This window comes from Neophocaena asiaeorientalis, unplaced genomic scaffold, assembly GCF_003031525.2.
Source record: "Neophocaena asiaeorientalis asiaeorientalis breed wild unplaced genomic scaffold, Neophocaena_asiaeorientalis_V1.1 scaffold170, whole genome shotgun sequence".
NCBI lineage: Eukaryota > Metazoa > Chordata > Mammalia > Artiodactyla > Phocoenidae > Neophocaena > Neophocaena asiaeorientalis.
The window spans coordinates 1821445-1841996 of NW_020172463.1; the positions used below are offsets into that span (position 1 = coordinate 1821445).

The window sequence follows — 20552 nt, forward strand, 5'->3', positions numbered from 1 at the left end:
TCAAGACTGAAGAATCAGCTCCTGTCCCAGAGTTTGAAGCCTGCCCGACTGCCCTAAGGACTTCCAATTTGTGAGGCACCAAGATTTTCGTAAGCGAATTCCTACCAGTTCCGTTTCTCTGGAGAACACTGATATAGAGATCAAAGCTCAAACTTAACTGAAAAGAGTAGTTCTGATCTCCTATTTCTGACACTACACAGTGCTATCTATTTAAATTCATTTATTAAACTTATTGAAGGAAAATGAAGATTAGAGTGGCGGTCAGTGACTGGGGCAGGGGATATGTGACAGGGGAGGTGGTTTCATACAAATTTTCCCTCCTTTACTTATTTAATGCAGCATAAATCTTGCATAAAATCACATGCTTTGATTTTAATCACAATTCATTAGTCCTGGGGTTATATATCCTATTGACTCACGTTGTGGCATCAGATCTCTCAGTTAAACACATAGAGATGCAGCTTATGTCTGAATAATTTAGATTAGATATAGTCTAAAAACATTTCCCCAGGGGCTGTTTTAAGCCACCCCGAGTAGACAAACTAGTATGCATAAGTCTACTGCTCTGTAGGCAAGTGACACACCATGCCGTATACTGTGTGTGTGTATTTGTATTTAAATTCTTCTCTTGTTCTCTGTTTTAGATACAATCTTAGTTTACTCATCTGTTAAATGTTAAACATTTATTGCACTGTGGCATTGAGACATTTATTTAATGCTGGGTTAAGCACCTGGTTATTTTTAGGTGAAAGATAAAAAATAATTATTCTTCAGTTTTAGCATTCAGAAAAGGGTATATTTTTCATCAATTTCCCCTATTTATGTTCACTTTAACTGAGGTCTTTGGGGTTACTCTGCTGGAACAGATTTATTGTTTTTAGGCCAATTACAGATACTACAAATTACAGCAATAACCACTTTGGAATAGTCATGTATTCTATAGAAGACTCTGAGACATGATTTAATTGGTTATCTGAGTACAACTCAAGCTAGATCATGATTCTACAGAAGAATTTCATAGCTGTTCACTCCCATGCAATCTGGAGGGTATTGCTTTCATGAATTTTAAAATATCCTTTCAGAGAAGCACAAAATTTAGTCATTTATTATAGACATTAAATGCTAATGAGAACATTTAAAAACAGTGGTCAGGCTACTCAGCCACCATGCACTTCATAATTTATAGGTTTATTTTATTTCATTAGGTTATAAAGGATGTGTTTGACATATTATCGGACTGACCTTGCTTCTTGGCAAATGCTATCTGAAAGTCTCTAGAACTAATTCCACTGCCAGCCATTCTTTTCAAGGACAGCTTGTTATTATTCTCTTGGAAACAATTAACAGACTGTCGTACAGAATAACATGTACTTTGTCCTGAAATTCTTTATTGAAAAAGGCCCAGAAAACAAAGTGGTTTCAGACTTTGACTCTTGAGACTCTTAATTTCGGATAACTTTTTCTCTGTACTTAAATTTTAGAATCTTCAAATATTATGAAAACACATTGGCTAGAAAAATTATTTTAAAAGAAAATCCAGAGCATATCTTACATTAAAGCTGGGATTCAGCCTAACCTGCTACATTATTTCCACTAATATGTACTTTGCCAGGCAATGGGATTTGATGCTCAGTTTGACATCAGCATCAAATCATAAAAGATACATTTTTGTTTAATATCTGGGACTTATTAAGGTTGAAAATCAAACAGAAGCATTATGGATTGGCCTTTTTTTGTTTTGTTTTTTTTTTAGATCAACACGGTTCGAAATCAACAGGATTTTCTAGCTAAATATCCTAATCCAGCTTTATCAAATCCTTTTGCACCGTTTTAGAATAAGATTTCATTTAGGTCACAAGATTCTGTTAAAGGAATTATTTAAAAATGAATTTATTTCCTACCTAATCAAGCACAGAGCTGAAGTAGGAATTGTGTACAGAAAATTATATATCCACAGTCTTCCTTTTCTAAAGCTTATAGTCTAAGGCAGGGGTCAGCAAACTTTTTCTGGAAGTGGCCAGACAGTATCTTTTGTTTAATGGGCTATATGTCTCTGTAGCAACTACTCAGCTCTGACACTCTAGCACAAAACTAGTTATAGACAACGTGGAAAGGAATGTGTTTGACTGTTCCAATAAAACTTTATTTACAAAAACAGGCAGTGGACCAAATTTGTCCATGTGTCATAGTTTGCCAACCTTTGTCGTAAAGGAAGGTCATGGCAAGATAAGTAGCATTGCTTCATTGGCCTCTGGAAAGAATTTGGCATAAAGACTCCAGGTGGTATCAGAACTAGGACAGGGTATATTAAAGTAAGAGAGTATCAACCACGAAATGAGTTTTACATTTCTAGGATACTGATTATATTCTAAAGTTTTTCAAATACTATCAATAGTACTATACACAATTCATAGTTTATATAATACTTTCCCACATACCAGCTCTTATCGGGAAGATGATTGTGTCTATTGTATAGAAAAGATGAAGTGATTGTTGCTTAAAGCAATTAAGCCTGTTGTTTAAGCAATTAAGCCTGTACTAGACCCACAACTAGACCCACATCTTCTGATTCCAAGTATTCCAGGTTTAAACTCTTGAAAGAACTCACAGTGAGAATTCTTTAAGAAATGAGAATGAATGGAAGAAATCTTGGAACATGAAAGCCAGGCAGGTGGCCCATTTTTAAAAAGGAGAAAATGTTTCTAGAAACTGCGAACAGGTAAATAACATTTGTTACCCTTTTAGAACCGTGTTAGAAAAGTTATTCATGAGCACTTTGAAAAGAAATGAATAATTACTAGAAGCCAACATGGGATGACTAAAAATTAATCAGTCTTAGTTTACCTTATTTCCTCTATGCTATAAGGTTATTAGAACAGTTCCATAGACATAGAGCATTTTGAGTTTAGCAAGACATTTAACAAAAAACTCTTGATGGAGGTAAGTTAGAGAAATATGACCTGGAAAATACCTCTGATAATTTATAGTTTTTCTTAAACTACTTTACTGAGGTATGATTGACATACAAAGAGCTTTACATATTTAATGTATACAACTTGATGAGTTTGGAGATGTGTACACCTGTGAACCCATCACCTCCATCATCACTATGCCATAATCCATATCCATCATCTCCAGAAGTTTCCTCTTTATTTACTATTCTTATGTACAGAAAATTATTTATTATTATTTTGTGATAGGGACATTTACCATAAGTTCTACTCTTTTAGTAAATTTTAAAGGATTCAACATAGCATTGTTACCTATAGGCTCTATGCTGTACAGTAGATCTCTAGGATTTATTTATCTTGTATTAACTGAAACTTTGTATGCTCTAATACCTCCCCTTTTCACCCTCCCCCCAGTTCCTGGCAACCACCATTTATAGTTTTTTGAATAGCAGAACCCACATAAATTCATAAATGGATTAATGTCACCATGCCATCGGACTCTATGAGTAACTGCATTTAATGTACATGTATGTATATACAGAATTAAAAAAAATACCAATAGATCATATGAATAACAAGAAAGTATGCCCATTAGATATATAAATTATAAATCTGGGAGAAATGAATCAGGATTCAAAAGGATCTTAGACTGAAAACAGAATGAAACCAGCAGATGAAATTTAATAGGTGCTAAGAGTTGAGTTTAGATTTTAGAAAATGAAAATGAAATACAATAAAATGACACCTGTTGACTCCCTGAAGGATGTCAGGTATAGGTTACCAGGAAAGAGACTTTGACTCAAGTTAAGGAAGACCCTTTAATAGTTATGGCTCTGCCATAATGGGGCGAACCATCTCACTTAGGGAGTGGTGGGAAGACAATGGGTTTCAGAGCTTTAGAGCAGTGCTTCCCAACTTTAATGTGCCTATAAATCACCTGTTAAAAATTGTTAAAAAGCAATTCTTGATCCAGTCGGTCTGGGGTGGGACTTGAGATTCTGTATTTCTAACAAGCTCCAGAGATGCCATTATTGTGGTCCATGACTGTCCACAGGTGTGGCAAGGCTTTAAGGAATGGAATTAAGAGTCCTACATACCTGGTTCCACCACTTAAGTGCTGGGTGTCCTTGGAACTTATTTAATGTCTCAATCGAATCTAACCTGTTTAAATGGAGATAATAATACCTATATCTCATAAGACTCTTAGGAGGATTAAACAACGTTTTATATGTTGGCACATAGTGAGCATTAAATAAATACACATTTCCTTTCGCCCTTCGCTTCCTCATCGTCAGATATATTTGAACTCAGGTAGGATGATCCTCTTAGGAAATCTGAAACAGATTCCTGCATTTTGCACGTCTCTTATAGACAATATGTTATAAACTGGAAAAGCTGAAGTTCAGTGGCTCTTTCCTATTCTTTCCTGGATTTAAAGTAAATGTATACATATTTGGTGTCTACCATTAACCACCACCTCCCTCAGTACCCACAAATTTGTTTTTGTGAAGGGGGTATTTGTGGGTGGGTCATACAGCAATGAGCCTTGGGTTTAACTAAAGGAGGAATTTTCTTCTCCCCAAAGGAGATAGCTGCTCAAAATCACATCTACTACCTACTCCTGCAGCATCATGGAGCTCTTCCAAATCTCCCACACTATCCTGGGCATTACTACACTTTGCCCTACCCTAGAGAGCACTCTGCTTCCAGCTGAAATTGTCAGCTCTCCCAGAAGCAACTCTGAAGCTTGCAAACTCACCATTTTTCAGCTGGTGTTTAAGGACTGCTGTTGGGTTTGATGACTCCTTCATGTGCCCTTTGTGAGGTGAGTCTTAGGCTTTTCAGTTTTCCGTCTCCTTATTGATAGTAGTTAAGCACTGTCTCTTTCAGTTAATGACAGCTCCTGCCCTTGGAACCAATAGAGCAAGAATTTCTTCTGCACTGTGTCTGTATTCACTTAAACTATAACTGTAGCATCGATGGGAGGGAACACTCTGGACACGGGTACGGGCGTGCACATGAGCCAGTGCATGCGCGCAAACACACACACACACAAGACACAGACACTATGACTTTCTCCCCACTCAGAGGGATCTGCACAAGGAACCATGGGTCAGGCTCCTTTCTGCTGGCTCATGCCTGTCAGTTTACGTTCATCGGTTCCTACCTGGCTTCTCTCTTCTTCAGGTCCTAGCTGCAGCTAAGATGCCCTGAGGGTCATTTAATTTAGGATATAATTCACCTGGCTGCTGCAGTTTTAAGCCTGATATTCAGCCTGGACTCTCTTGCCAACTAAATGTACTTTTGAAGAGCCAATTTCTAGTTCTCTTTTGACATTTTAAAACTGAAAAATAGCCAATTCTATTTTAAAATAATTAGAGAACTGTGCAGTTTTATTCTTAAGTTGCTATCCAATCTAGGCTGCTCTATCCATGGGAACTTTTGACAAATACACCTTTATTCCTGTGTCCCCTTCTCTCTGCTCCCCTCCATCCCTGATTGGGCGAAGGAAAGTGCAGCTCATCTTCTGAGAATCCTTCGTTTTCTGTCTGGAGAAGCTGGTCATGCTTATTTGGCCAGAAGTCAATAAAATGTATTTATCAGTATCTGGCTGATCTTCTGAAGTAGTAATATTCTCTTCATGTATTCTTTCCCCAGTTGATTCAAACATGATTTTTCAGGCAAAAGGGAATAAAAAGTTCCCTGAGCTATGGAGCAGGTCACTAGCTCAGTACATGAGTTCTATTTTCACTCCAATTGTGGTTTGGTTATCACTGGAGAAATCTGGCAGCTCATCATCAAAATGCGAGCAGAATCAACCACTGGTGTGTCCATTAATTAAGGGACCTACCTCCCCCCAAAAACTGTACTGCTTAAGCTAATGGCCAGGAAATTCTCTGGGCAAAATCATGTTCTGAATTACACTCCAAAATACGTGTAGAAAATACACACTAAGATTAAAATGATTTACAATTTTAAAAAGCACACTTTACAGTTTAAATTCTGATAGATATGGGCAGATGCCGGAGGATAAACATGTTTTGGCCAACTGGCTGTGGACCCTCTAAATGGCTTAATAGCCTGCAAGTAACTCTGACAATTTCCAAAATAGCTTTTATGAGCCAGGGCAAAATAAACTCACTGAAACCACTGTTTCAGTACATGAAACTACACAGAGATGTTTAGTGAAACTTGCACTCCAATAAGTACCAAAACCTTATAAATTAGAAACTGTTAGCCACAGGGCCGACAGACTGGATGAGGCATTGAAAGAAATCTAGGTCTATTCTTAGAACTCCTTTGTATTCCTAGATTTTTGGTCAACAAGTTACAAAACTTTAGTGAATTATTTTGCCTCTCTGAGTCTCCATTTCAGTAAGTGAAGAGCGCAACTTTTGAATGCATACTATCTGCCAGTCATTTTGCTGGCACTGGGGATAATACAAATAGATGATGCTTATTTTATTCATGTTACGTGCCCAGCTATGTGCCAGGCTTTGTGAAGAACCTTTAATATATATTATCTGATTTCATCCTCACAGAAACCCTATGGAGAGGATACTGTCACTGTTACTGGAAATAATACTGTTATGTACTTGTTTGGGAGATGGGGAAACTGAAGCATGGAGAGGTGAGTACCTTGCCCACGGTCACTCACAGCCTGTACTTCTAACCATTATGTTTAAGTGACTTCCTGTCTTCTAAGCCGAACACTGCCTCCTAAACTTTAATGGGCTTACAAATCACTTGGGGAGCTTGTTAAAATGCAGTGTCTTTTTCTGTTCTTTTCTTTTGTATATGGACAAGAATGTTTATAACAGCTATATTCATAATATACAGATTGAGGCACAGTCATGTGATGGAATATTATTCAGAAATATGAAATGATAAATTACTGATATGTACAGCAATATAGATACATTTATAAATTTAGACTCCATTGATGGGAAGTTCCTTCCAGACCAGGCAAATCTAATCTATGGTGATCGAAGAGCACAATTTGCCTATGTGGGATGCAGATTGCTTGTACAGGGACACAAGAACACTGGGAGGAGGAAAATATTTAATATCTTGACTTTGGTGGCCTCATATGGGTATATGTCTTTAGACAGATCAAACTGTACATTCTAGTTATGTGCATTTCACTCTAAATAAATTTTATGTCAATTTAAAAGTAAGTGTGGAACATGGTCCTTTTTTTTTTTTTTTTGCGGTACGCGGGCCTCTCACTGCTGTGGCCTCTCCTGTTGCGGAGCACAGGCTCCGGACGCGCAGGCTCAGCGGCCACGGCTCACGGGCCCAGCCGCTCCGCGGCATGTGGGATCTTCCCGGACCGGGGCACGAACCCATGTCCCCTGCATCGGCAGGCGGACTCCCAACCACTGCGCCACCAGGGAAGCCCCAATGGTGCATTTTTTTAAAGACAAAAATATCTCCTTTTAAAATTTAAATTGTATTATTACTATCAGCCAAAACTATATCAAGCCTTAAATAAGCTTTTTTCTTTTATGCCACACTGCCAAATCAAATGTATGTTGTTTTTATTGTTAAAATATGCTCCATCTCCAGAGTAGCCATACTTTAGTAAAATGTTGACCTTAAATTTCAAGTACTTTTTAAAAATACTGGAAATTCTAAGCAACCAAAAAAAAGGTTACTATGTGGGAGAATATGTTAATTAGCTTGACTGTAGTAATCCATTCATATATATATATATATATATATATATATATATATATATGACTTGAATTGTTTATATATATATTACAGAACATCATATTGTACACGTTAAATATATACAGTACTATTTAAAATAATTTTTATAAGACTTAAGATAAAATGCAGTTTCTGATCAGGACATCCGATCAGTGAAGTCCAAGATTCTGCATTTCTGACAAATTCTCAGGTTCATGGGTCATAGTCTGAGTAGCAAGGTTCCAGTTCTGCAGTCCACTCCCTAGCCTGCAGATTAGAAATACTTGGACAGCTGTTAAAAATTTCTAAGTCTAGGTCACAACTCATGACAACTAAATCAGAATTTCTGGGGCTGGAACTCAAGCATGGATCCATTTTTTTTAAAAGACCCCTAAGTAATTCCAATACACTGTTGCTCTCAAAATCAATTCAGTAGTCAACATGAATGTTAAAAATAATGGAATACCGTGCACTGCATTAGTAAACTAAGTACCCTGAAACTTTTTATATCAGTTTTCTTGTGTGTGTGCATGTACGTCTGCATATGTGTGTGACTGTGTACTGAGTTCTTGGGGTAACATGTATTGCTTATCGTGGTCAAGGCAAAAAAAAAAAAATGAAAGCCACTCTGTACACTAAAAGGAATACAATTTCTTCTTTTTCTCTCCCTCTTTCTTCCTCCCTCTCTATCCCCATATTTGAAAAGGATTTAAGGGAGATTTGAAATATCCATGCTTCATTAAGATATTATCCTTGTCCACAAGAAGTTTAACATCTACTAGGGAGCCAGATATTTTACAATAGAAAAGGGTAGGTGTTATATAGAATATATGATGAGATATCTTGGGAGTATATAAGGAAGGTTGCAAATTACTATCTCAAGAATTCAGGGGAGGTGTCATAGTAGAATTGACATGTTGCTGTGTCATTAATAGGAATCTGGCAAAGAGAAGGAATCTGGCAGAGGGATAGGAATTCCGAGGCGAGGCATTCTTTCTACCTGGTGCAAAGTCAAGGCGTGGTCTGGGTTTCACTTGCAGGATTAGTGTAAATTGGGAGATGATGACTATTATGAAAATCTGTGTTGAGGTGAAGCATCCTGGGAGTTCTAGGGGAAGTATTTATAGGAAAGCTATATGCTGAAATGGCCAAGAGGAAGGTGAGAAGCCAGAGCTCAGAGATGGAGAAGAAGAACCAAGAACTGGTTCTAAAGGAGCAAGAAGATGAGGAGGGAACTAGAATAAGAATCATGGGGTCAGGGAGAAATGCAATCAGGAATTGGTGATGAAGAGAAGTATGAAATTGTTGACATAACTGGTTTAGAATAAGTAGCAGGGAGACTTCCCTGGCGGTGCAGTGGTTAAGAATCCACCTGCTGATGCAGGGGACGTGGGTTTGAGCCCTGGTCTGGGAAGATCCAACATGCCACGGAGCCGCTTAAGCCCCTGCGCCACAACTACTGAAGTCCAGGCATCTATAGTCCGTGCTCCGCAACAAGAGAAGCCACCGCAATGAAGAGAAGCCCCTGATCGCCGCAACTAGAGAAAGCCCACGTACAGCAACGAAGACCCAACACAGCCAAAAATAAATAAATAAATTTTATAAAAATTAAAGAAATAAAAATTTTATAAAAATGAAAGGAGCAGGCACAATTCATGAACATCAGAGCTCATGTGGGTTTTATACCCAAGTAGACAGGTTTCATGAAAGGGAAGCTGAGAGAGTTCAATGTAGGTGGAATGAAATTACTGCCATATAAGGCTGCAACGGTACACTGGGACTTTAGAGTAGAAGATACTGTATTCCAAGCTAAGGAATTGTTTTGTCTGTTTTATAAATCCTGAGAGATTTATATGAGGGAAGTGGCGTGATCAGCTTATTTTAAAGATAAGTCTTCAGGTAAAGTTAGGGTTTGACTGCAGCTTAGAATGGCTAGTGCATTGACTGAGGTAACAGACAATGAGGTCCTGAACCAAGCTAAGAAAAGGAGCAGTTTTCTGAAGAGGAATTGTCAAAGCTTATTGAATATGGAGTTAAGACAGAAGGAGAAGTTTTGGGAACCAATGTTTAGGTTCTAGTTTGAGAAATGGGGTCCACAGTCATGCCATTAGGCTAGACTGAGAATTCAGGAAGCAGAGAAGTTGTGGAGAGGGGCAGGATGAATGTACGGTGTTTGCAAGGTGGAGTGTCTAGTCAGCACCTAGTAGAAATATTGGGTCTAATGGAGGAGAAGCATATCAAGTAGACCAAGAAAGGATGAAGGGGCTGGAACAGACAATCTCTAAGACTTGAGGTCAAGCCTACCATATTTTACAGGCAGCATGACAGGGCGTGGTTAAAACAGCAATGAGAAGTTTTAGCTTTCAAAAATTTGTATTTCTAAGTCATAAAGGGAACCTGCATAAATGACTAGTAACAAATTAAAGTAGTTCTCAAAAGTAACCTGAATGAACTTTCACCAATATATTTCCTAAGCCTATAAGGCAGGATTGTAATGTAGACTACAGCTATATAGTTTCTTCCTGTTAATCATACAGGCTAGAAAAGTAATTTTGGTTTCACAGCAATCATTTAAAAGTGTTATTTTATTTTTTACAGAGAATGTTGTGTGTGTGTGTGTGTGTGTGTGTGTGTGCGCGCATGCGTGACTGTTATGTTTTGTTATATAACATAGAAGCTAATCTATCTTAAGTAGAGTGACTACTAATTGACAATTTTGATAGATTCAGCATCAAAAAAGCATCAGTAATCTACAGTATTTTCACAGTTTGCAGATTTGAGGTGAGTTGTATAAAACATCTTGCTATCAGGATGTGCTCTAGACTTAACAAAGGTATCCAAATTATCATTTAGATACAAGAAAGAGAAGAAACTACTATAAACACTATCTTCCTTTCCTTAAAATAAATGTGCAAAATAAATCCAAGTGGCGCAATTTTCAGTGGGGGTTTATTGTCCTAAATAAATGAAGCCACTAAATAAACAGAAGAGGAAACAGTGCCAGGACTGTAAATCCAACAATGCTTTGTTCATTTCATGAGATGGATAATTTCAGTGGGAATCCTTCTACCATGAGACAGGCAAATTCAGTACATAAATTTAACATTACAATGTAATAATAGGCTACACGAAAAATAATGTTTAAATAATAAAATCATGCCTTGCTCCAAATTTAATCCATTATTCATATTTTCCCATTAAACATCAATATAAACAGAATAATATTAATTCAAAATTAATTATGTACTGTTTAAGTTCTTTGTGATAATACACACATCTCTCTTTTTAATGCTTTCTCTTTTCCCAGGTTCCATGTTTTAATTCTCTGGCAATATTTGTCATTTTCTCTATGTTTTATTAGTGTGTTGTAAATATTTCAATTATGCATCATTCTTACCACACTGTACTTTAACACTTGTGTTTCCCTCACTAGACTGTGAACTTCCAGGGGCGAAGATTCTGTGCCATTATTGCTTAATTAACCAATAGAACAAGCATAGTACCTTGGAGATAGAATTTTAAGAGAAAGAATTTTATTTTTAATATATTCTAAGAAAGGAGGGGGGCATCAAAATCGTCATCAAGGAAAAAATAGGAACATTGTCAGGTGTTCTCATCCTAGTTTCATTATTTAGCATGAGTTGTACTTTGATTTCCATATGAGGGCCATAATCTTTTCAATGGCTAGGAACTCCAAAGTTGTTAATTCTGTACTGTGTTTCATATTCATTTTCATATCAGAGTCTAATACTATAAGGAACCAATAATGTTTGTTGGATAAATAAACTTCACACTTGGAAATACTTTTTGCCTAAGGCATAAGATCTTAGGACAAGTTTGGAAACACTTAGCAAATACAGTCTTTCTCTTTCTAACTTAGTGTGCACTGAAATCTTGCCACAATGCCATCAATCAGCTAACCAACCAAGCAGGCGGCCCACCAAACAACCAACCAACCAATCAACCAACCAACCAACTAACCAACCAACAAATATGTATTTATTGAGCCTCTATTATGTGCTCAGTACCATGCTAAGCATTAGAAGGAGTATAAGGCATGGTTCCTCTGATTAAGGAACTTACACTCTTTGGTTATATGGTAATCAAACTTAAAAGGTTGAATTGAATTTAATGAAGTTCTTTTGGTACTTTAATTACTGAGACCAATGAATGGATATTTTGTTCCAAATACTGCATTATAGTAAACAAGGCTCTGGGATAATATTTCTGCATGGGATATATGTATTTTCAACTATTCTAGCTCATTAGAATAGAATACACTATTATTTTTAAAGAAGGCAGTCACCCATTTTATCTGTTGAATATCTTTTGTCAAAGATAAAATAATAAAAAAAAAAAAAAAAAAAAAAAAAAAAAAAAAAAAAAAACCCAAAAAAAAAAAAAAAAAAAAAAAAAAGATAAAATAATAACCCTCATGTTACTTTGCCTTTCTACCTATACCTCTCTATTCCCTCTCTATAACTTTTAGTTTTTGTACAATACTTTAATATTTATGTAAGTACAGTTGATCATGCTATTTAATAATGCAACAATTGCTCAGGGATGGTATCCATGTTGCTGGTTAGAGAAAGTATCAGAAAGATCATGTTGATAAATCTGACTTTGTTATTTCTTTTCCCAGCTGCTTCCACTTTTGATCTGTAAGTCCTTGTGTACTTTGACTATAATCATAAGATCGACTAGACTATGTGAATACATCCCTATATGTGCCTCTATTTGTCTCTTAGGCCAATGTAGGGAAGAAAACTATAAATTTGGTGTCAGTATTCACCCGTTGAAGGCAAGATAGCCTCTATCCAAGTTAAGAGAATCTCACATGACCACTGAAGGTGTGAGGTCTTATTCAACTTCTTTAGCATCATGTCACATGGTTGATCACTATCTCCCTCAAGAAATTCCTTTACTTGGTTTCCAGGACACCACATTCTCCTGGTTTTCAGTCTTACTGATTGTTCCTTCTAGTGTCCTCGTCTGTATCCTCTTTCTGCAACTGTTTCTCTTCTCTGTTCTACTTATTTCATAGATGATCTCATCCAATCCCGTGTATTTCAACATCACCCATATGTCAATTACTCTCCCCCAAATCTATAACTCCAGGCACAATCTCTCCTAAAAACTTCAGGCTCAATTATTTACTCAATATCAGAAGGTCCCATAAGTCATCTCAAACTTAATATGTATAAAACTGCTTATCCCTGAGTCTTCAATTCTCAGTAACTGAAACCACCATCCAGGACAAAAACTTCAGAGCCATCTTTGATCTCTCCTTTCTCACTCTCAAGGTCCAAAAATCTATCCAGTCATGGCTACCTCCAAAGTATGTACTTAACCTACCCTCCTCTCACCACCACCACCGCTGCTACGCTAGTCCCAGGAATCATGATCTCTTTTCTGGACTACTCTAGTAGTATCCTAACTGGTCTCTCTGCTTCTCCCTTTTCTGCTGACAGTCTCTTCTCACCACAGGAGCCAGATCAGTGTTTAAAAAATATAAATCTTATTACTTTATTCTTCTGCTAAACGGTTATTCATCATGTTTAGAACAAAATCCAGGAGCTTTACTGTGGCCCACAAGGTCCTCCATGTCCAGCCTCTGCTCTCTCCCCAACCCCATAACCCTAACTTATGTCCTCCAGCTACACTGGCCTCCTTGCTCTTCCTCAACAGACCAAGCACAGTGCATGCTGAGGCCCGTAGAGGTTTCTGTTCCTTCTGCCTGGTATGCCTTGCCTCATTTCATTGAGGTCTCTGTTGAAATGTCCTGACCTCAGCCCTTCCTTGAGTGTTCTATTCCCTAATTCTGCTTTGTCTTCGCAGCACTTCTGACTGATATATTATTTCTTTTTATTTATGATTTTTTAAAATTGGAATATAATTGCTTTACAATGCTGTCTTAGTTTCTGCTGTAGAACAAAGTGAATCAGCTATATGTATACATATAAGGATGCAGTTCTAAATGCCTGTTTCTTAATAATTTTGCTCATGTATGACCACAGTTACATGCATATCAAATATACACAACTGCTTCTGCATTAAGAAATACCACAAATATTTAAAAATTAGTAGGTACACCCCAAAACTTAGTGTTCAGACCATCTTTCTTTTTCAATTCTTCCTGCTCTCTTACCTTGAGAGGTGGTACTTTCTGCACCTGGAACCTGTCCCCTCTACTGAGAAAAGGCTGTGGGGAGATTTGAAATGGCTGCTGGTGCTGGCCATTCTCAGTGACATGTGGTCTTTTCTCCCAGCTTGTAGGGGCCTCTTCTTGGGTGACAGAAGACTTCCTCTTGAGGCTTTCTGGGCTGTGATCAGCCAGAGTTGATGGAGGCTCTTTCATAGTGGTCTCCTGTAGACCTGCTTCTACTATGGGCTTCACTACTGTTGTTTCTACCCCAGGGCTCTTGGGTTTGCTCAGGGATGTAATTAAAGCTTCTTGGCTTTCATTTCTGTTATAACTTGAAGTTGTAGTGAGATGATTCTCTTTCTCAGACTTCTGTTCAGCAGAGGCCACTGGCTTTTGCTCCAAGAGAGCCTCATCCTTTGGGCACTCGATGGGAGGAACGCTGCTAGGTTCATCTGTATTGGGAGCTGAGGAAAGTAGGGGCTCTGGGGATTTGGACTTTGGCTGCATCTCATCTTGGCTTTCATGCTCTTCTTTTCTGACTGGTGATGGCAGCTGTAGTACTTCTTCTTTAGACAGTAACTGGGGAATTACTGAGACTATACTGACAGGAGAGGCCTCTGAAGGAAGCATGGATTTTGGTTGCTCAGCTGGGGTTTTCTTTACTTTGGGATCGTTGGGTGAAGCTGTCAATTGCTTTGAATCTTCAAGGCTCAGGCCAGAACTCTGACCATAGTAGCTTTCAAAGAATTGTTCTTTCCAAGGCTCTACTTTTTTCTCCTTCTCCATCTCTTGTCGAATTCTCACCTGCATCTCAGGTGTAAACTCACCTTCTGAAAGTCTTTCCTTCCAGCCTTGGGCTGCTGAAGTGAAGAACTCATTATTATGGGCTGAGCCATTTAATTTCATCAGACCATCTGGACCAACCTGTCGATCCACCTCTGGAAGTAGTAGAAGCAGTTGCTGTTGGCAATCTCCAGGAAGGACTGAAAAGGTGTGTTTGTGGATTAGTGCTCGTAGGTTTGTATTAACTAGAATGGAGTCTGGTGTCTCAACATCAATTTCAGCACCTTTAGTCCTCTTCATTTTGCCTTGTGTGAAGCCTGTCAGACCTCTGGAATGACTTCTTTCCCAGGCCTAGCAAAGGATTTTCCACTTTAACTGAAGGAGAAAAGCTAGAGTTGGAGTTCTGAGGGCTGCTTGACTGTCCGTCACACTGCTTTCCTTCCCATATCGCAGGTTTGGCAGGTACAGAGTCACTGGCTGCTTTGACAGTCTTCAGAGAGCGGTTCTGGTTGGAGGAGATGGACGTGCTTGGCCTGCATGGCTGCTGCCGCTGTTTCCTCTGCTGTTGCTGTTTTAGAGCCTGCTTTAGTGCCTTCTTGCTGTGCTCCTGTGACGGAGAAATGACTTTACCTGCTGGAATGGTGGGTGATGGGCAGCCTGACTGAGGAGAGGATGGCTGTGACAGTCTAGACGATACTTCCCTTTTCCACCTGCTCTTTTTTCCCTCCTTGTTGCTGCCACCATCACTGCTGCTGCTGCTGTTCTCAGAACTCTGGGAATCTGACTGACCATCACTGCTTTCTTCTGAACCTTCTGATAGCTTTTTCACCCCATCCGGCGCATCTTCCTTCAAAGTATACACTCCCATTGTACCTGGAACCTTAGAGAAGATGCACTCTTCACCTCGGGAGTTTGTGTGCAGCTTTGCATTCAGGCATGCAAGAGGGGAAGTTCCACTTCTTCATGCAGAATCAGTGGGAGCCCTGAGCTTGTGTTCACTTGTCACTCACTGATAGGATTTTGATATGTGTCTGATTTCTTTTAGCCCTTCTCTCTGGATAACTTGAAGAATTACTTTATGACTCACGGGTGTATTGGGATATTTTTCTAAGACCGTCTTGGCGGCCTCCGCCCAGGTCCTGCCCTTCTTCCTACGGCCCTTTTCCCTCATGTCAGGTCTTGAACTGACTGGGAGGCTCCCGTGTCCGGGCTGCGGCCGCCCTCCCTGCCTGCTCTGCCCTGCGCTGTTTTTCCCGCGGTGCCGGGAAAGATGGGAGAAAGGGAAAGTCAGGCCGGAGGAGCACCCCAGCAGAGGAAGCGGCGGGGTGGTGTGCGGGGGGCGGTCTATGGGGCGGCCGGTCCTCCTGCTGCCGTTACCACTGCTACCGCCGCTGCCATATTGGGTCCTTACTGTACAGGCAGCCGCTACGGTCATGTCTGATATACTATTAAGGATGGATTTATTTCCTTATATTCTTGCTTTCTCACTAAAATATTCCATGAAAATAGCATTTCCTTCAATAATACATGTTTGCAACAAACAACAGTAGCATAGCAGACGCTATGACTCTGTTACCCATAGAAATCACAGATAGTTTCATATTTTATTTTATGCATTTAGAAATATTATTCTGAGAAGGATCTACAGGCTTCACTATACGTACTGCCAAAGACAATCAAGGATCAAAAAGTTTAGGGACTGCTGATTGAAAAAAAGGCTGAAAGTAACACCATGAAATTTCATGTTGTACCTATCTATGAATTTTTATATGTGTAACAAGAGAGCTTAGGAGACGTCCTTTACAGTCTCTGGTGGCACAGGTAATTAATATGAAGCTTATTCATAGGTAGAAAATCAATACTGATCAAAAACATCAAAAATGGGGGAGGGGGAAGTTGATATGAATAAGCTATTTTCTATACTTTCCACATTTAAACCATAGTGGATACAGAGCTGTGATTTAGCATCAAGAGAAGAATTAATTCCCCAAGGAACATGGCAAAGATATTTTACATGGAAATGTCACATACCTGGGAGTAACTGCCTTACAAACCTTCTATCTGTTCTGCTATGCATTTACAGGTTTTCTTCACTAAAAACATATTATCTAAAGCCACTTGGAAAAGAATAACAAAATTTAACTTCCTGCTTTTTTTTTTTTTTTTTTTTTTTTTTTTACGTGGGATCTTCCCGGACCGGGGCACAAACCCGCGTCCCCTACATCGGCAGGTGGACTCTCAACGACTGCCCCACCAGGGAAGCCCAACTTCCTGCTTTTTGAATGGGTTTTTGCCTGATCTCAGTTGGGAAGTGTGCTTATCACAAATAACCAAAGATGATGATGATGATAACTAAAACTTATCGTGTCAGGCACTGGACTAATCACTTTATATGTATTAATTCTCATTAATTCTTGTAAGGTAGGAATTAGTCTCTTGGAAAGTTTGATAATGTCATACAATGTTTCTATGTTCACTATACTTGCATTAGATCTCAAGGATTTACTTACTAATCATTGCAAGTTTGTACCCTTAAACAACATCTGTTCTGAGTAGCTTAGTAAATAGAGGATCAGTCATTTTAAATGTGATGGTCCAGGGTTCAAGTCATTAGGGCATTAACTTCAGCTCTGTGTTGGTGGTACAGTGGTGAGCATAGCTGTCTTCCACTTTATATCCAGATGCTGAACATAGAAGTCTATGCAAAAGTTCTCATTTTTCTAGTAAATGCCTTCATCCCATTCTTAAAACAGAGGACAAATTTTCAGAGAGCAGTTTTTAATATACTTAATTTCATCCCCAAACATCTAGGGAACTTGATTTGGTCACCAAGTCTTTCAGTGTGGTGAATATTTCATATTTTTATGTCTCAAGCTGGTGGCCGGGTGACCTGAAAAATACTTCATACAGAACAGATGCTATTTGAGATCAAGCTGTAGTTGACTTGTAGTGTACTTTCTGCCCTCTCCATTCTGAGCTCCACAAAACCACACTGGTTGTCTTTACTGTAAACTAATGTAAACAGCTTCAGTTGGGTTCTCATTGCTGCTATCCATCCAGCCATCCAGCCATCCATCCATCCATCCATCCATCTCAGGCACTGTCCAATGTGCTGAGGTCACAAGCATGAAAGATAAAATCCCTCTCTTTAAGGAATTCAGTGGGACACAGACAAATAAGCAGGCAATCCTAAGTGTGTGGAGGTGGCAATGAGAAAGGAAAAACCCTGACTCAGACCAAGGAGACTGGGAGGAGAAGACTTTCTGGCGGAAGTAATGTGTTTTTTTTTTTGTTGTTGTTGTTGTTGTTTTGCGGTACGCGGGCCTCTCACTGTTATGGCCTCTCCCGCTGCGGAGCACAGGCTCTGGAGGTGCAGGCTCAGCGGCCATGGTTCACAGGCCCAGCCGCTCCGCGGCATGTGGGATCCTCCCGGACCGGGGCACGAACCCGTGTCCCCTGCAGCGGCAGGCGGACTCTCAACCACTGCGCCACCAGGGAAGCCCGGAAGTAATGTTTGAACTGACTTTTGAGGATAAATAGGGCTTGACTTTGGCAAAGAGCCCCCTCCTTCTCCTACGTCATATGGATAGTGTTAAAGCACCAGAAACTCACCGTGTTCAAAATAGTAGTTATCATCATCCCTCTTCATGACCGCTCTCCACCTCCACATATTTATAGTCCCTTCAAATGAAGGAACTGGGGCTGTCTTTAACAACCTCATCCTCCAAATTCAATCATCTGTAAAGCACTGTGCAGTCAGCATTCTCTCTCATATTACTCTTAGCCTTTCAGTCACTTTTCAAGTCCATCTTAGATTTGTAATCTTAACTCCTGCAATTTTCCAGCTGATGTGGAATTGCTTGGTAAATGGTAAAACATCATGCGAATGTTAGTGGCTTTTAGTCTAAATCACACTAATTCTCTTGGTGATCAGATCTACTTCCATGGTTTTAAATACCACCTATACACTGATAAATTCAAATTTATATTTCTAGCTGTGACCTTTCTCTTGAGATTCAGACTAAAAACCCCACTGTCTACTCAATATATCTCCACTTGGAAATTTAAAAGGCATTTCAAATGTATGAGCTTCAAAACTAACTCTCCATTTCTAACACTCCTCCCTTTGCCCAACTTGCTCCTTTCATAGTCTGCCCCATCTCAGTTGATGACAACTCCTTGAATTCCTCCTTGGTATCTTTTTACCACATCCATCTATTCCATTAGCAAATCCTGTTAACTCTACCTTCAAAAGGGAGAGTTGCACAAAGAGGAAGTGGAAACAAAAAAATTCACAATTTGTATGGAAACACAAATGACCCTGAATAGCCAAAGCAATCTTGAGAAAGAAAAATGGAGCTGGAGGAATCAGGCTCCCTGACTTCAGACTATACTACACAGCTACAGTAATCAAGACAGTATGGTACTGGCACAAAAACAGAAATATAGATCAATGGAACAGGATAGAAAGCCCAGATATAACCCCATGCACATATGGTCACCTTATCTTTGATAAAGGAGGAAAGAATATACAATGGAGAAAAGACAGCCTCTTCAATCAGTGGTGCTGGGAAAACTGGACAGCTATATGTAAAAGAATGAAATTAGAACACTCCCTAACACCATACACAAAAAATAAACTCAAAATGGATTAAAGACCTAAATGTAAGGCCAGACCCTCTAAAACTCTTAGAGGAAAACATAGGCAGAGCAGTATGGAGGTTCCTTAAAAAACTAAAAATAGAACTACCATACGACCCAGCAATCCCACTACTGGGCATACACCCTGAGAAAGCCATAATTCAAAAAGAGTCATGTACCACAATGTTCATTGCAGCTCTATTTACAATAGCCAGGACATGGAAGCAACCTAAGTGTCCAGAGACAAATGAATGGATAAAGAAGATGTGGCACATATATACAATGGAATATTACTCAGCCATAAAAAGAAATGAAATTGAGTTATCTGCAGTGAGGTGGATGGACCTAGAGACTGTCATACAGAGTGAAGTCAGTCAGAAAGAGTAAAACAAATACCGTATGCTAACACATATATGTGGAATCTAAAAAAAAAAGGTTCTGAAGAACCTAGGGGCAAGACAGGAATAAAGATGCAGACGTAGAGAATGGACTTGAGGACACGGGGAGGGGGAAGGTAAGCTAGGACAAAGTGAGAGAGTGCCATGGACATATATACACTACCAAATGTAAAATAGCTAGCTAGTGGGAAGCAGCCGCAGAACACAGGGAGATCAGCTCAGTGCTTTGTGTCCACCTAGAGGGGTGGGATAGGGAGGGTGGGAGGGAGACGCAAGAGGACGGAGATATGGGGATGTATAGCTGATTCACTTTGTTATACAGCAGAAACTAACACACTATTGTAAAGCAATTATACTGCAATAAAGTTGTTAAAAAAAAAAGAGGAAGTGGATGTGCTAATATAGTTCCACTTCACTGCTACCAAAGACTTGAAAGGCTTCTCCTTAGTTAATTGAAAGGCCAATTAGCAGGCCTCTCTAAGGGCAAGCAAGCCCAAGTCAGATTTTCTTTTATTTCCTCATCCAAACCCTTCTCTCCCTCTAATCATCAGTAATGTTAATGATGAACTCAAGCAAAGCATTTCTCATGGTAGAATATGGGTTGCATTGTCTACTTTTCCTACTGGGTGGCATCTAAAATAACAGCACTTTGATAAGCTCATTGTTTCTCAAATTTAAATCCATTTTCACTTGGCTACTGCTTCACTAGTTGACACTGGTTTCTTGTCCACATTCCAACTATGGGCATAAAATAAAGTGCTATCTACAGTGTTCTTGCCTTTGAAACTGTCATCAAGTCATTTAAATAAAAGACATACTGCCAAATATTAATGAAGCTTATTAGAAAAATGCTATGATGCAGAAGATCCCTAGGATATAAAATTATGGTTTTATGCACTAATTTCGGTACCAAATGACTGTATTTTTTTTTTTTTTTTT

At 39.1% G+C, this 20552-nt stretch overlaps 2 protein-coding genes across 3 annotated transcripts in view; both read right to left on the minus strand.

The window, feature by feature from the left end:
* Positions 1–15849, minus strand: LOC112395043 (putative Polycomb group protein ASXL2). Its single transcript, XM_024738091.1, is given in 5 exon segments — positions 1–128; positions 1243–1348; positions 13795–14874; positions 14876–15533; positions 15585–15849. Coding segments are annotated over 5 exon segments (2133 nt in total). The 5' UTR covers positions 15746–15849.
* MAGI2 (membrane associated guanylate kinase, WW and PDZ domain containing 2) overlaps positions 1–20552 on the minus strand; it is a 1308856-nt gene that overhangs the window by 255765 nt on the left and 1032539 nt on the right. The window lies entirely within an intron of this gene.